The sequence below is a fragment of the Eulemur rufifrons genome, chromosome 8 (assembly GCF_041146395.1).
Source record: "Eulemur rufifrons isolate Redbay chromosome 8, OSU_ERuf_1, whole genome shotgun sequence".
NCBI lineage: Eukaryota > Metazoa > Chordata > Mammalia > Primates > Lemuridae > Eulemur > Eulemur rufifrons.
In genome coordinates, this window is record NC_090990.1 from 50,791,955 (window position 1) to 50,807,506 (window position 15,552).

The 15,552-nt window shown below is 39.9% G+C and overlaps 1 protein-coding gene across 3 annotated transcripts in view; it reads left to right on the plus strand.

Moving 5' to 3' along the window:
• The window catches only part of SGIP1 (SH3GL interacting endocytic adaptor 1), a 187,558-nt gene that overhangs the window by 76,497 nt on the left and 95,509 nt on the right, over window positions 1-15,552 (plus strand). The window contains exons 2-5 of one of the 3 annotated variants that reach the window (XM_069480113.1): window positions 1,135-1,198; window positions 7,359-7,383; window positions 10,096-10,167; window positions 13,699-13,755. In XM_069480113.1, coding sequence (XP_069336214.1) covers window positions 1,135-1,198; window positions 7,359-7,383; window positions 10,096-10,167; window positions 13,699-13,755 — 218 coding nt within the window. Of the gene's footprint in view, window positions 1-1,134; window positions 1,199-7,358; window positions 7,384-8,401; window positions 8,486-10,095; window positions 10,168-13,698; window positions 13,756-15,552 lie in introns of all 3 variants that reach the window. The other 2 variants (XM_069480111.1, XM_069480112.1) reach the window with 2 other exon arrangements.

Genomic DNA, 15,552 nt, shown 5'->3' on the forward strand with positions numbered 1-15,552 from the left:
AAACCTTGAAATACCAGTGACTTTCCCAGCTCCGATTTCTCAAGAAGACTTTCCAATCCGTCAGTAACAAGTGTAAGGTTTTGAATATACAGAGATTTAGCATATTTGAATAATACTAACATAAGAAACACAAGCCACTTCTGTAATTTTGAAACATGGAAGAGCTAGAGCCCAAACAGAGCCTTGGCAGGATAAAAATGGAAGAATCAAAACCAGGGTGGTTTGTCAGGATGGAAGAAAGGGGCCTTGTTACCCCAATGCTGCTGGAATAGTGCTTCCTGCAAGATATTTTAAATCAACAAATATTATCTCGTACCCCTACTAGATTAAGGTACTTAAAAATGAGGGAGCCTTGGACTTTGTTCTAGAAAGGCTCACAGACTCTCAGGGAAACTGACATAGGAACTAATAATTGGTACCATTTCATATACCATAATATATATAAAAGTAACACTTTGAGGGGAGCACAGAATAGTCAAAATCTTACACCACTAGGATTGAGAGGCCTTCACAGAGGAGGTGACATTTGGCCTTGGTGTTAGAGGATGAATTGAAATTCTAAAAGTCAATAACATAGGGAAAGCATTCCAACCAGAAGTAAGGACCACACAAGGAAGAAAGAGATACTGGAGTGCAAATGTTAAAGTATATTCAGAGAATGGTTAATAACCCAGTCCAGCCACAGATTAGAAAAAGTAGTAAAAGATGAGATGGGAATACAAGACACAAAGATGTGTCAGGTCAGTGCAGTTCTCTCGGTATGCTCCACATGATCTGTGTCTTGGCATTATCCCAGCCTCAAGAGTATGTCTAACCTAGAAATGGCTATTCTTCTAAATCTGTGATTTGCCTTCTTGGCAGAGCCCCAGTTTGGGTGATGAATAACAGTAGTCTAAAAAAAACTTGCAATCTCTTCTGTATTCATACATCTTTGTGTTGCTTGAACTTACAGTGCCAAGTCCTTGATAAATGTCTATTGAAAATGCAATAACGAATCATACGCACATGTATACACACACACATGCACATACAATTGAAGAAACTTCCATTGCTTTTTGAATACTCAAGTTTAACTGAATGTTCACTTGAATGTTTTTGATAAATTTCTTTGGCCCCTTTGCTGTTTTCCTACAGGATTGAAAAAACGTACAAGGAAGGCCTTTGGAATACGGAAGAAAGAAAAGGACACTGATTCTACGTATGTACTTCAGGGGTTTGCCTCTCCAGAGAAGATATTTGCATAAGAGATGCTGTTGTCACTGTCACTTTAAGATTGCCACACAATTTTCTTAAATATCATGTACTCTTCTTTGCTCTCCCCATTTCTGGGTAAATTGTAGCTGTTCAGTATAAACAGTTCTTAGATTTATGCTGAAAAGGTGAGAATTTTTCATCATGTGTTCAGTTTTTCATTGTGTGTTGTCTTTTAACAACCTGATAACCACACTTCCCAGCAGTCCCAGGAGGCAGAAAGCATGACTTATTTTTGTGGGAGACTAAAAGCCTTCGTTTCTACATCTAGGGTTGCCCCTAGTATCTGAACTGAAGAAACAAAAGAAACACCTGTTTAGGTAGATTAGACCTAGCCAGAAACAGAAATGTAGACTGGAGAACATCCCAAAGCCCTTACTGGAGATGCCAAGATTTTGTACAAGCAGAACTGTAAATCAACCAACAGAATTCACAGGAAGAATAGAATATTTGGCTGTGAATAAGAAACCAATGCCAGAGACAACTGTGGGGTTGCTTTCAAATGTTTAAATGATCCTATCCAAGAGAATTAACTGCCCACAGCCACGGATAGAACCTTGAAAATGTCCAATGATGCAACAGTTTCATTTCACTCACTTCGCTTATTTGACCATCTTGAATTCTCCATCAGAAGTATTTGACGCTGACACAAAATCTCAGGTGCCATTTTTAGCCAAGCAGGTGATTTAAATACATGGAGTCCACTGACCATGAACTCAGGATTCCAGCCCAAGACCAGTGTAAGGAGAGCACAACTACTCAACTGCCATTGCTTGTGCCCAGGTGTCAATGCAGATCTGGTGTGGTCTGCTGTCTATCAGAATTGAACCCAATCTATCCCTCCTTTGGCTATAATCTCTGAAAGAAAGTATGAAAATGGGAAAATCAATAATTGGGCACAGGTAAAAATGAAGAAGGCCACATTTATTCTCACCTTTAGCTTTTCATTCTGTACATTTTTTTCATGCATAAATTTTTATCACGAGGTGCTGAGCATTTCTCTGTGTCTTTGTCCTCTAAGAATTTATAAGTCATGGGATAAAATATCTGCTACACAAATTAAAGTGTTTTTATACACCTAAATGAGGTAACACATTTGAAATGCCTAGTATGGTACCTAGAGCTTAGTAAGTGCTCAGGAAATGGCAGCTCCCGCTACTCTTATTATTACTGAGACAAATTAATATGTGGTAATTTCCAAATGTGCCATTAAAGTGGAATTTCATGGGAATTTGAGGGTGAGAAGGCTCATATTTGGACTATTGATCAGAGATGGTTCAGGGAGAGAGGAGCCTTGAGTTTGGCCTTCAAGAAGATGAGGACATGTATTTCATCCAGAGGGAAACAAAAGCAAAAGTAGAGAAATGAAAAGAACAATAGGCATTTACTGACAATCTTGGGGGCCATGTGTCCAATCTTGGGGCTACAGGTCAAGTTGATAATGGAAGGCAAGGCTAGGAAGGAGATCAGAACCACATAGGAAAATAAATATCTGGGCTACTTTCTTAGGCAATGGGCACCATGAAACCTGGAAGGGTTTTAAGCCAAAGGGTGTGAAGGATTGGGAGAACAAAGTTATTTTTTGTCTATATACCAAATGTTAAGTCTCTTATTCTTCTATTTTTTCTTTGTGCTTTTTCTTTTGGTAAATATTTATTTCATGGAAATTACATTCACTGTAGTCCTGCAAATTTTTCTAAATGATTGAGTAAAGAATATTTTTTCTAAGGATTACGTAATTTACATTGTTTCTTAAGAAATGTGCCATTTTCTGAACATTAACCACCAGAATAGGTGATGGTCCCTTCACTAGGGTCAGAAGACCTGGGCTCTAGTCCCAGCACTGCCAAGAGCTCCTTGGCTTTGGGAATCACACTCTCCTTTATTGGGCCTCAGTTTCCACACCTGTACACATAAAAGATGGAATCTAATTTCCCTAAAGGGCCGGACACTATACCAGTCAGTCTGTCAGCAACATCTGCTGACCCCTACAACGTGCCATGTATTTTGTGGGACATGATTAAATGCATCTCAGAGAGTGTCATCAGCAAAAACTAAATCCTTTTTTCCCTGAAGACAGTATCTGCCTGCAGCACAGATTTCTGACGTGTGAAGAAAGTTTGAAAGAGAAAAAAAAAAATCTCTTGAAAAGAGAAAAGAAGTTAAACAACCTCCCCAGAGCAGGCTGAGCTAATTTACATATGGTCAAAGCACTGCTTTTCCATCACCGTTTCTAAAGTTACGAAAATAAGCAAGTTATTCCTCACGGCTTTGAGTAGATGCTCAATCTTTCTCTGAGGTACTCTAAGGAGACATTTGTTTATAGACTCCCAAGCATCTTTCCTTCTTATCATTTGAGTGCTCCAGATTACTCCTGGGATGCCACATTAGCTGTAAGTGGGTTCTACCATCCGTGCTGGTCAAAGGACAAGCTGTTTAGTATGTTTCGTATAAGCCTTTGCTTTTCATGAACCCCCACTCTCTAATCGGATCACATATCATTCTTGGAAAAGGAATCATAGGCTCAAAGGGGTTGGGAAAATGTTCTGGCAATTTGCTGTCCCTTCAGCTTCACTTAATGCTTATGTTAGTCTGCGATCATTGAAACCTTGGTGGTGCAAACTGTTTTCAGGGCTGCTGCAACTCACTCAGGGTTGCTAAGCAATCTGCTGGGGTAGACGCCAGTGCCAACTTCAGCTGCTTGAACATCCCTAGATAGAGAGTGGGTGAGGACCAGAGCTTCCTGATTTGATCATCGTTACAGAGGCTGATAGGGGGAGAGGAAGGGAGAGAGCCTGTGCGAAGTGGCAGGCCCAGTGTAGCATATTTTGTTGCACTGATATCCTTTTTAGTCCTCCCAGCAATTCAGTAAGGTTAGTGGTAATACCTCAGCTTTAGAGATGAGATATCAGTGCCCAAAGGGGTTAAGTAACTTGCTGAAGGCTGCCCAGAAAATAAGACTTGGAGCCAGTATTCTAGTCTAGAATCCAGTGCCCATGCTTTTATCACCTACAGGAAAAGGAACATCAATGGGCAGAATTATAATCCAAATAAGACAGTAAAGATAAAAGGCAATAGTTGCAAAAGATAACTGAAACTTTTTGAAATAGAGGCCAAAGAAAAAATCTTTTTAAAATAAAATACAAAACTTCATTAGAAGAGGTTAAAAAATGAATTTAAAACACATGCCCAAGTGTTTGAGGCTGCCAAAATTTCTCCATTCCCTCTCCTAGGTCAGATTATATAATAATTATTATTCTAGATAACTTCTATTGAGCATTCACTATGTTCTAGACACTGTTTCAGGCTCTTCATTTATTTTAGCTCCTTGAATCCTATAATATCCCTATGGGGTTTATATAATTATCATGACTGTTTTATAGATGAGGAAACTGAGACACAAAGGGGTGAAGGAACTTACCCAAGCTTCCACAGCTAGGAGACCTACGTCGGTTACCCCTGTAGTCTGGCTCTACAGCCAGTGCTCTTACCTGCCATGCTTGCTGCCTCCAAACGAGGAAGCATCAGCCTCATTTCCACCGATGGATAAGAGAAAGGGTGGGAATAGGACTCCCATGCTGCTATGTACGATTACAGTTTTTCTGATTAAAAATTTTGAAATCCATCCTGATAGCCGCAATAAACATGAAGTCAAGCAGCCTCCCATGTAAGATCTGCTACTGCTGTGCCTTTGTACCTGGACCAGCAGTGGGCAATACCACGGCCAGGCCAATCTCCAGAGCCTTCTGTTTGCCACATCTATTTCTTGCTGTCCCCAAAGGCTTTACCACAAGGATCAGTGAGTGCCTCTGAACATATCCTACCAAGAAGTTGATACCCAACTCCTTTAACAGGGGTTGAAGTCCTAGTAAGAAATGCTGTGCAGTATATACACATGGAAAGGAGAGTTGGCTTTGATGGGTTGGTACCTGTCCTCTGTGCTCTCCTACCAGCCTGGGCTTACTATGGCCATGATAACCCACTGGATTTATTTGCCTATCTCATTCTCTCTGTGATGAGCATGTCTTGTTTGGGTTTTGTTTTGTTTTGTTTTGTTTTTTCATGTTTTTTTTTAAGACAGAGTCTTGCTCTGTCGCCCCAGGTAGAGTGCAGTGGTGTCATCGTAGCTCACTGCAACCTCAACCTCCTGGGCTCAAGTGATCCTCCTGCCTCAGCCTCCTGAGTAGCTGGGACTACAGGCATGTGCCACCACACCTGGCTAATTTTTTCTATTGTTAGTAGTGACGAGGTCTTGCTTTTGCTCAGGCTGGTCTTGAACTTCTGAGCTCAAGCAATTCTCCCACCTCGGCCTCCCAGAGTGCTGGGGTTACAGGTGTGAGCCACTGCGCCCAGCCCTTTGTTATTTTTATTCCCTGGTCCTAGCCAAGGGCTTAGCTCATTATAAGCACTCAGTACTTGTTCAACGAATTATAACTTTTGTGAGCTGAGATTCTTCCTACCCTATTTTAAATAAAATTTCTTTGAACTGGTTAATTTCCACGTCCAGGGAATGCCCAAAGTTCCCAAGATTTATGTCAACTCCCATGGTCTTTCAATGTCAGGGTCCTCTCTGCTTCTCACCCCTGTATCACCACATCTGCGCGGACACAGAATTCACTAGTTATGAAAAATGATGCATTCTATCAAGTGTATTGCAATCCAAGTAGAATATTCTGGTAATCTTGGGGGGCACTGGTGAGGAAGGGGAATCACATCTTAGAATCCACATGGCCTCCCACCAACTTTCTGCATTTCTCTCTCCCCTCCCCCACCCTCCTCAGCCCCACCCTATGAAGCAATAACGATTTCCTTGCCTGTTCCCACCTCCTGAAGAACAGCTCCAACCCCACCAAACTCCTCAAGAGCTCACAGTACACCTCAAGCACTTATTAAGGTTTTCTTCCAAACAGTGCATGTCTTTTTCCAAGCATAATTCTAGTCCCCTTGTTAATGTAACATTTTGTGGCTCCTTACAGAGTGAATTAAATACAAAGCTGTAAAGGTACAGTGGCTCCCCTCTCGTTCCCCCTGTCTGTGCCCCTCCAGTCCAGCTTCCTGCTCCTGCGTTGCTCTGAAGTCCAATGTGGCTGCAAGTGAGCGGTGTTATATTCCTAGTGAAGGGATATCTTGGAAGAGAAAAGAAATTATAATCAACTAATACTTTTTAATACTTAGTGTATGTCAGCAACTATTATAAGTTCTTTCTAGACCTTATCTATCTTATTTAACCTGACTTAGAGAGGTTAAGTAACATATTCAAGGTCACAGAACTATTAAGTGGTGACATCCAGACACCGAGATTCATCTCACTCTGAAGCCCTTGCTCCTACGCACCAGAGCATAGTGTCCCCAGGGATCAGCTACCCTGGACTCTGGTCGTCAGAGGGGGCCATTTAGCAAAATATTTCCCCCCATTTCCTGCTCTCCTGTAACTGAAGAACAGGTAAATATAGAAATGTGGAGAGAAATACAGATTCTCAAAATAAAGTTGAAAAATACCACGGACATTTTATCTTATAGGATGCAATTCAGGACCATTCACAGGGGAAAGGATAAGAGGGCCAGGCATGGTGGCACTCACCTGTAGTCCCAGCCACTCAGGAGGCTGAGGCGGGAGGATCACAGTGAGGCCAGGAGTTGAAGGCTGTAGGGCACAATGATTGTGTCTGTAATAGCCACTGCACTCCAGCCTGGGCCACATGGGGAGACTTTGTCTCTTTAAAAAAATAATAAATTTTTTAAGAAAGAAAAGAAGGAGCAAGTTGGTTTACATGCCTTGTGACAGTGGCAAATGGGGCCCGGTAGACCCGTACGAACTCTTTAATGAACTCTCCTCTCAAAAGCAGACCAAGGCACGCCCCAGCCCCGCCAACCTGTGCCTTTCGGACTTTAGCTTTTAATGAGAATATCCTTCCCCTACACATGTACACATACCCCACATTCAAATGTCACTCAAGCAGTTTGTTTTGATTTAGTTTTCATTAGCCAGGTTTACTGGGGTGGGAATACGCGGGAGGCGAGGGTGGTGGTTAATTATTTTTGTACTTTAGTCTGTGTAGCAAGAATGATTCATCTTCATAATAGCTATCAATTTCTTTTTGTTACAGAGGTTCACCAGATAGAGATGGAATTGTAAGTATTTAAATGACCATTTTTAGTGAGTTTGCACTTCATTATATGCTTTGTCTAAATTTCTTATAGCCCTGTTGTTTTTTTGTTTTTGTTTTTGTTTTTTTCTGTAGGGAAAAAATAGCTTGAATGACTTTTTTCAGACCTCTCACTGTTGTAATTTTCTATAGTAATTGCATGGGACACAAGTGTGGTCTTGGTCAAGTTAGACTTACTTATTGCATTCACCTAAAACCCTGCCCCAGCGTAGGCAAGCAAACTAGCCGTCAAGATGGCGGGTCAGGAGCCAGACAGTTCATGCAGAGGCTGTTACCATCAACTGTTATTTCATTTCCAACTTAACGATGTAGAAGCTCATTATGTGAGAATGTTTTTTGCCAACAGAGGCCACAAGGTCATAATGGAGCTGAGATCCAATAAAATTGAAAGAAACTTTTCCCTGTAGTGGTTGTGCTGCAGATACATTTTCTATATTAAATTCAAAAATAAGGAATGGTCTTAAAACCACTTATGGCTGAATTTACAGTTTGGAGGAGGAAAATGTGTCCACTGGGTTTAGATTTAACCGTAACTCTGAGTCCTTGCTGGCCACCAGAATTCTTGCTTTTTAAAGGAGTCTGTGGTGCACAGGCTTAGATTTATGTGAGTTGCACTTCTGGGAGTCTGCATCAACTTCTAAAATGACTTCCTTCAAATCTAAATCAGATTCCTATTCAGAAGGTTCAAAAGAACAGCTGTTACTGAAAAAAAAAAAATGGACTCACATTAGGCTCATTGGGCTGGAGTGGGAACTAAAATAAACCTGATGGTTAAAAACAGTTTTTAAATCACCCTTTATAATATTATACCTAAATTGGTGTGTTAATTGCAGCGATAGCAAGAGTTTTTCTACCACACTTGACTCAAGGTTTTTAGTTTTGGGGTGCTTTTTGCGTTCATGTGGTTCTCACCGTGAAATGTTAAGAAAATAGACTGAAATTGATCAGACATTGGGTAACACTATAATCAAGGCTCTATTCAGCAGGGGAAAAAAAAGACCCAGAAGACTCAGCTTCTCCTCACCTCTTGCTTCTGGCTCAGAGCCCTCTCGTTAACTCTGTCTCAGGTACTCTCGGCTTCCGTGTCTTTTCTTTGCTTCTGGCTTGGTCCCCTCCCTGGGTCCTCTCGTCCCCTCCATTCTGAACTTTGCCAGGCTGTTAGCTACTCTGCTTTCTATCCTTGCCGCTCCCAAATTGGCTTGCTATTTCTTGCTTCTCTCCCTCTGCCACTCTCAGTCTGGCCCCGTTTTTTTTTTTTTTTTCCCCTCCAAACCTCCACTCATTGCCTCTGAGGTCCCGTTGCTACCTCCTCATGGTTCTCCGCCCTTCTGGGCAGCACCAGAAATGGCTGGTAGAACGTGCACCCGGGTACGTGGTACAGAAGCTGGCATCCAGCAAGCAACTATGAGTATGTGCTGCATTAATGAACCCAGCAGGTTCATTACTCATCCACCCCAGGGCAGGGCTGCATGCCCAAGTTCCCCACGTCCTCCTTCATCTCCACCATTCCAAGTCACGTAAAGTTATTTATTAGCAGTTAATTAGAAACGCCATACATACCACTGGTCATGATTTTTAGGAAAGAGGAATTATTTAATTGTAATTTCTCAGGAAATAACACAGACCTGTTACAGAAAAGGCTGTATTCAAAATAAATACATTTTCTCAGAAACAAGGTGTACAACTTCACAGGTAATTGGAAATTATTAGCCGGCAGCTAGTGGAAATATATGGTTTCATTAATGTGGTCCCACACACTATATACGGGTGTTGGTTCACCTACCTCATGCTTATTAACTACTTGGTAAACACAGGGGCTACACAAAAGCTTTAACGTACTGGTGCTTATTTCATTTCAGTTTCTCAAAATCCAACAAAGCCCATCTCTGGTGACAATGCTTCTGGGGTTTAGTCTCTAGAGGCTTCATGGCAGGGCTGCATGTGAAGATGGGCTTGCCTTGCTCCCCACTGGCTTGAATGTCCCCATCCCTGGCAGAACCATCTCTCATGGTGTCCGAGAGCTCAAGTAGCTGTGTGTGACAATGCGTTCTAACCCAGACACAAACTCTAATTTGTGCAGGGTACACCAACTTTTTCCTAAGCAGTTCCAGTTTTCCCCTACACATTGACCAGGGCATCAAGGTCCTAGTCCTCGCAATGAAGAGATCTTTTCAGCTTATCCTGAACAGGCGTGCAGGGAAGGGCACAGATTTGGAGCTGTCAGCTGTGTGTGCTGTATGTAGTGGTGACACCCAGAAAGACTTTGATACAGGGGAAAATATGGTGAAGCTAAACTGTTCATACTTAGATCAGAAATGCAACCGTTTTAATTCAGTCTCTTCTTGTGTGTCCTTGTGTCTGTTCTCCACTTGTAAATTAAGTGCTGACTGAATGAGGAGTAGATCCACATAGTCCCTAGTGCCTGGGATGTACCTACCTCCTTCTCCCTTTTTTTCCTGGGCTAGCCAAGCTGGCCTGCTGAATAGAGCCTCATTATGGGCCCCAAAGTCCACTCTTGCTCAAGGAGCCCTGCCACGATTGGTAGGCCGTACAATTTGGCCTAGAAATGGTTTCTTCTATCGTATGTTTGCTGACTCCATGTGATTCTTTATATGTGTCTTGAAGAACAAACAGATCCTTTAACAACTTTTTTCTACATGAACACAATCAATTCCAGCAGCCCAGCCCACATGAACCACCCTACAATAGCAAAGCAGAGTGTGCGCGTGAAGGAGGAAAAAAAGTTTCGGTAAGGAAACAGATTTTAGTTTAAAATTTCCAAGGGGTTGTAGAAACAGTGAGTAAAATCCCGATTTAAAATCTGGAAAACACAGTGCCTTTTACGTACTCCATTTATGGAGAATCTTAGGTGTTTCCAAATTACTTCTTGAGTACCTGGGACCCATTTTTAGATCAACCATATAGATTTTATGTATTGATGTCCAAACATGCTTTCAAAGAGTGAGCAGGCATAAAAGACGGGTGTTTCCTTGTCTTAGACAGAAGAAGGATTCAGATTTTAAAAAGAATCTGCTACCTATAAAGAAGGCTCTGGCTGTAATATAAACACCACCATGCAAATTGAGTAGTCGTTTATTAGGATAAGCACTATCTCAATAATACCTGGAATTTGGCAGGAACTTGGTCTGTGGGAACCAGTGTACTCGACTAAAGGATGTCAAGTCAGAGATGCTGATCCAGCTCAGACTCTGCAATAACTATAGCTGTGTTGTACAACATGATACCACTGGTGGCTATTTAGTTAAAATTCAGTACCTCAGTCTCACTCGCCACATTTCAAGCTCTACCGTACTGGACAGCACACAGATAGAACATCACCATCTTCACAGGCAATTCTATTGGACAGTGCTGTTCTTCCATAGGATTGTTTACAAAATAAGTCAGGTCTACCTCAGTGGAGAAAAATACTCAGGCAGTGCATCTTGTATCTTTAACCCGTCTCACCCAAGGATCACTATGTGGCTGTGAGCTGACCTTGGAAAACAGGAGCATTCACAATGGAAATTGAGAATTTTGATGAAATGTGTAATTGAATATAATTGTTACTACATTTATTTATTTAGCCCAACATGTTATCTGAGAACAGATAAGCCTATGTGAAGTAAAATACTTCTTAAGACGAGATTAACATCACTGTGAGGCTCAATTTTCTTTAAGTAATAATCATATTCAATTTACAAAAGTTACTTATGTTAAGTGTAGAATTTTAGAAAATACAGAAAAGGAAGAAGTGAAAGAATATATATTACTCCAATTCCAAAAGAAAAATCACGGTTTATATGTTGGTGAATAACTTACATTGCTTTCACTATCAAGCCTAGTTTTTAAGTGGTGTTTCCCTACTTACATTCTTCCTTGCTGCTTCTTCAAAGTTTCCCATTTGAAAATCAATAGAGTCATTATCTTCACTGTCACCACTTCTGTGAGCTGCACCTTGCTCACCGGTTAAAGCATGAGAATTGTTTTTTCTTGAGGTTTTGCCAGAAGGATCCTATCCAGGCTCTGGCTTAGCTTTAACTTGATAATTTTCACTTGTGAAACCAAAGCTTTTTGTAAGAATCCAGTGGTATGAATGAATCCAAATTCCTCTAAGAAAGGCAGGCATGTGTTATGTGTGTGTGTGTGTGTGTTGAATATCTTCCAAAAAGAATGTATTGTTATTATTTGTTGTTTGTTCCTAGTATTTGTTTTTAAATTGTTCCTATTTTGAAAGAAAATTTATTTTATAGGTTTTGCTTTCCCTTTATCTCAATCTTCCCTTGGTTTTCATGGAAACTGGGAAATTTTCACTCAGCCTCAATCTCAAAATTCAGGAGCTTATTTATCTACAATGTTAGATATATGTTGTCAGGAAGGAAAAAAAAACATATACATATGTATATATATAATTCATTCAGCTGAACATATAAACAATCTTGGTTTTGAAGGGCTTTAATTACAGAGATGAGATTGTCATGTAATTTACCTAATCTCTGGCTTTTAGATAACCATCCTAGATGACAAAATTCTCGAGTTTATTTCTCTAGAATCAACTTAGTCTGTCTGATTTCCTATTATTGTAAATTAAATTTCTATATTAAACTTGTTTATTATATATGCTTTCTAAGAAGAAGTTGGAGCATTTTTCGAAGAAGTCGTATACAAACAGATTGGTAAAGTAGGAATTTAAAGAGAAAGCAAATTATGATAAAAAGAAATAGGAACCATGTTCATTCCTAGGTGAGAGAAGAATTTTTATTAAGTGATACATTATTTAATGGACCGTGTTCTCAGCAGTAGCCTCATAAAGAGTACATGTGTAGAGTTGATGTGTCAGGTTTTTAAAAAAGACCTTTTCCAAAGTAGAAAGAATACCACTGAAGCACTAATTCAATGAAGGCAATTCTGTGAGAAGATTAAAATGGCGTAGTCTGAGGACAAATAATCTTTGTTGGGAACAGGACAAAGGGGAAGGTGGGCACAGGCCTCATTTTCCTGGGTGCTGGTCCCTGTGGCATGATAGAGTTCTCGGATTTGTAAATTCTGGTGTAGTGGTAGTGTATAGGAAGGGAGAGGGTCTGAACACATTAACTACTCCTTGTGCACTATTTGCCCTTGCTAAATCACCGCTAGTTATTAGAATGCCCAGTCAACATTCAGTGTTAATCCATGATGATGGTTATTCTGGGTTATCTAGTGATCCTATATGCATACATGAAAGGCTTTCTTCTCCACCTATTTGTCAGATTGGGTGCTAGCTGTTTACACTGTAGTTCAAGTGGCCTTTATTTGTGATTGCAAAATTAGAGATCCTGTCCTCAAACCTCATACCTCACCATTTGATATGTGTTGTTCTGCGATCTGCTATCGCTCAGTGACTTACCATTGCTCGATGTGCTAAATACAAGAATGTCATTGGATGGACCCTCCGTTACCAACCTGATTTGTGTTTTTGTCCTTTGCTCCCCAAAAGTAGTGAATCTTAGCAATTTCTATTTCGTGATGCCACATCCTTGCTTAATGCTTGTGGCTGTATGTCATGGTTGTACTGGGTGTAAAAATAAAACTTTAAAATAGTCAAAAGAAAGTAATGTTGATATCCAGTCAACTTGCAAGGATGTGTGCTCATGAAGAATAGATCACGTGGATGACAGAAATTCACCATTAATTCTCAAATTCTATTTTAATAATTTTATAAGAAAAGCCATTTGAAAAAATATCGACATGATTTTTTAATAACTAGGAGCTGAATTAACTAATTTGGAGCTGATTTTCTTTATATTTTATCAAGGGGTTGATCAGAAAAAAATTGATTTAGTGTTAGAAATGCTAAAAGATTAGTTAATGACTTGAAAGAGTATTCTGGATATGTTGGAACTAATTGTATATAAGAACAGCATGGAAATCGAAATGTTTCCATTTAATATATGTGTGTGTGGTTACATCCCCTGAAGGTATAGATGATTAAATTATAATGTAGGTGCTGCTAATTCTTCAGTAATTGAGTAAAATTTGAACAGCTAGTGTTAATCTCCCTATGCCCTTGATATCCGACAGTCTTTTGTGAAATAAGTATGCAGGCCCTTTTGTGCTGTGTCACAGCAGCTAAGTTTACCATTCATTAATTTTGATGTGGCTTCTTCTTAGGCTGCTCTAATGTGTCTTTCCAGGGCTGGATTTTGACAGCTCTTGCTAAATGCAAATAGAGTTAAGTGTTCTTTGTTCCTTTTTTTTCCGTTCAAATGTTTCCCTTCTAAATTTATTTTCAAATTTGTTACAGAAGAAAAGCAATGGGGCACCAAATGGATTTTATGCAGAAATTGATTGGGAAAGATATGTGAGTATCCAGAAGATTGTTTTTCTCTGTTAAGTATCTCACAACTTAAAAATGAGTTGAAGCATTCTTATAATAGAACATAGAAATAAGCAAAACACTTTCCATCTTATTAGGAAATGCCTGGCACATTTAGGATGGGATAGAGATGAAGAGCAGTAGAGTCTGTCAGACCCAGGATCGCTGTTGGATTTCTAATCACATAGAACATGTAGAACATATTCACATTGAAGGTCATTTCTATTGCATAGGAAGTGCTCAAATTCATGGTCCCTACAAAATGCCTTTGCTCTTATCCTCTACGTGACTGTTCTGGTCCAAGCCCCCCTTTCATAGAAGTTAAGCTTGATGTTAAAGCTTTTGCCTATTTGCTAATATAATAAGAATTTGTATAATAAATGATACTACCATTTATTGAATACTCACTATTTGTCAATCATAACATTAAATGCTATTAAATTCTTAAAAGGTAAATAACACACTATCTGCATTTTAGAGAAAACCGTGGCTTGGAAAAGCTAAATTCTCCATGCTTCCTACCCCAACACTCCAAAACACATCACCCTGCCAACTTACTACCTGGTCCTCTCTTGCATTCCTTACCAGTGAATATAACATGTCTTATATTCTTTCTTATATCTTATATTTCCCAAGATTGAGATATTTTGATATTTTTAGCTGTTCAATTCCCTAGAATATATGTTCACAAATAATGTTATAAGGGAAGCTATCAGACATTTTAAAAGGGTGGTTTCTTTTTCCAACATTAATTCTTTTTTTACCTAGAAAGATCCTGTTATATTTTGTAGGATCCTATAATACACAAGAATGGGATATTCTCAGCAAACAGGAAATATGCTAATTAAAATACCAAATTACTCATCAAATTCTATACACTGCCTCTTACCTAGCACACAAACTCTGAATTCTAGTGCTGTACCTGGTCAACATGCTTAAATGAAGCATAACTTCCCTCAAATTTATTTAGTCCTAAAAACTAATCATATCACGCAGGCATTGCTATTGTCACTATGCATTAGACACCAGTTTCTCCAAGTCACAGAAGGTTCTATTCTTCGTAGAGTCTGCCATCCGGATTCTGCCAGGGAAGGCCTCAGGGAGAATGGGACCTTTAAGCAAAGGCCTAATGTTTACACATTAAGTAGTAAAGTAACTAGTAACTAAAGAGGTCACTAGTAACCTGTAGTCAGTACAGGTTAACTGCCTGAACATCTAGGGGAAGCGAATGGCTGACAGGGGGAGCAGCACTGATGGGAACCCCGAAAGGCGACAGTGCCTGTGGCACCCAAATAACAAAAGTTACGAGTGGGAAGGAGAGCATGTGGCCGAGAGGACCAAGGACAGAGAGTCACAGACGTGAAGCTAGAGAGAGGGGCAGGAGCCAGACTTCCAGGCCTTGGTGACTTTACAGAGGTGCTTGGCTTTTATGCTAAGTGCAGTAGGAAGCCAGGGCCAGGTTCTTAGCAGGGAAGTGACCTCAATACCTTTGCATTTAAAAAAAAAAAAAAGAAAGAAAGAAAGAAAGAAAGAAAAGTAACTCTGTAGTATGGAAGAAGAACAAAAGGAAGACTACAATAAATGCTCAAAAAATGATGGTTTTGCAGAAAGGAGAATACTGCATGAGCTCTCTTATATGCAGAATCTAAAAAATAAATAAATAAAAGTGAAATAAAGAGAAACAAAGTAGAATGATAGTTACCAGGGGCAGGAAAGGGGAGGAAATGGGAGAAGTAGGTCAAAGGGTACAAATTTGCAGTGAGGATGGGTGAATAAATCTAG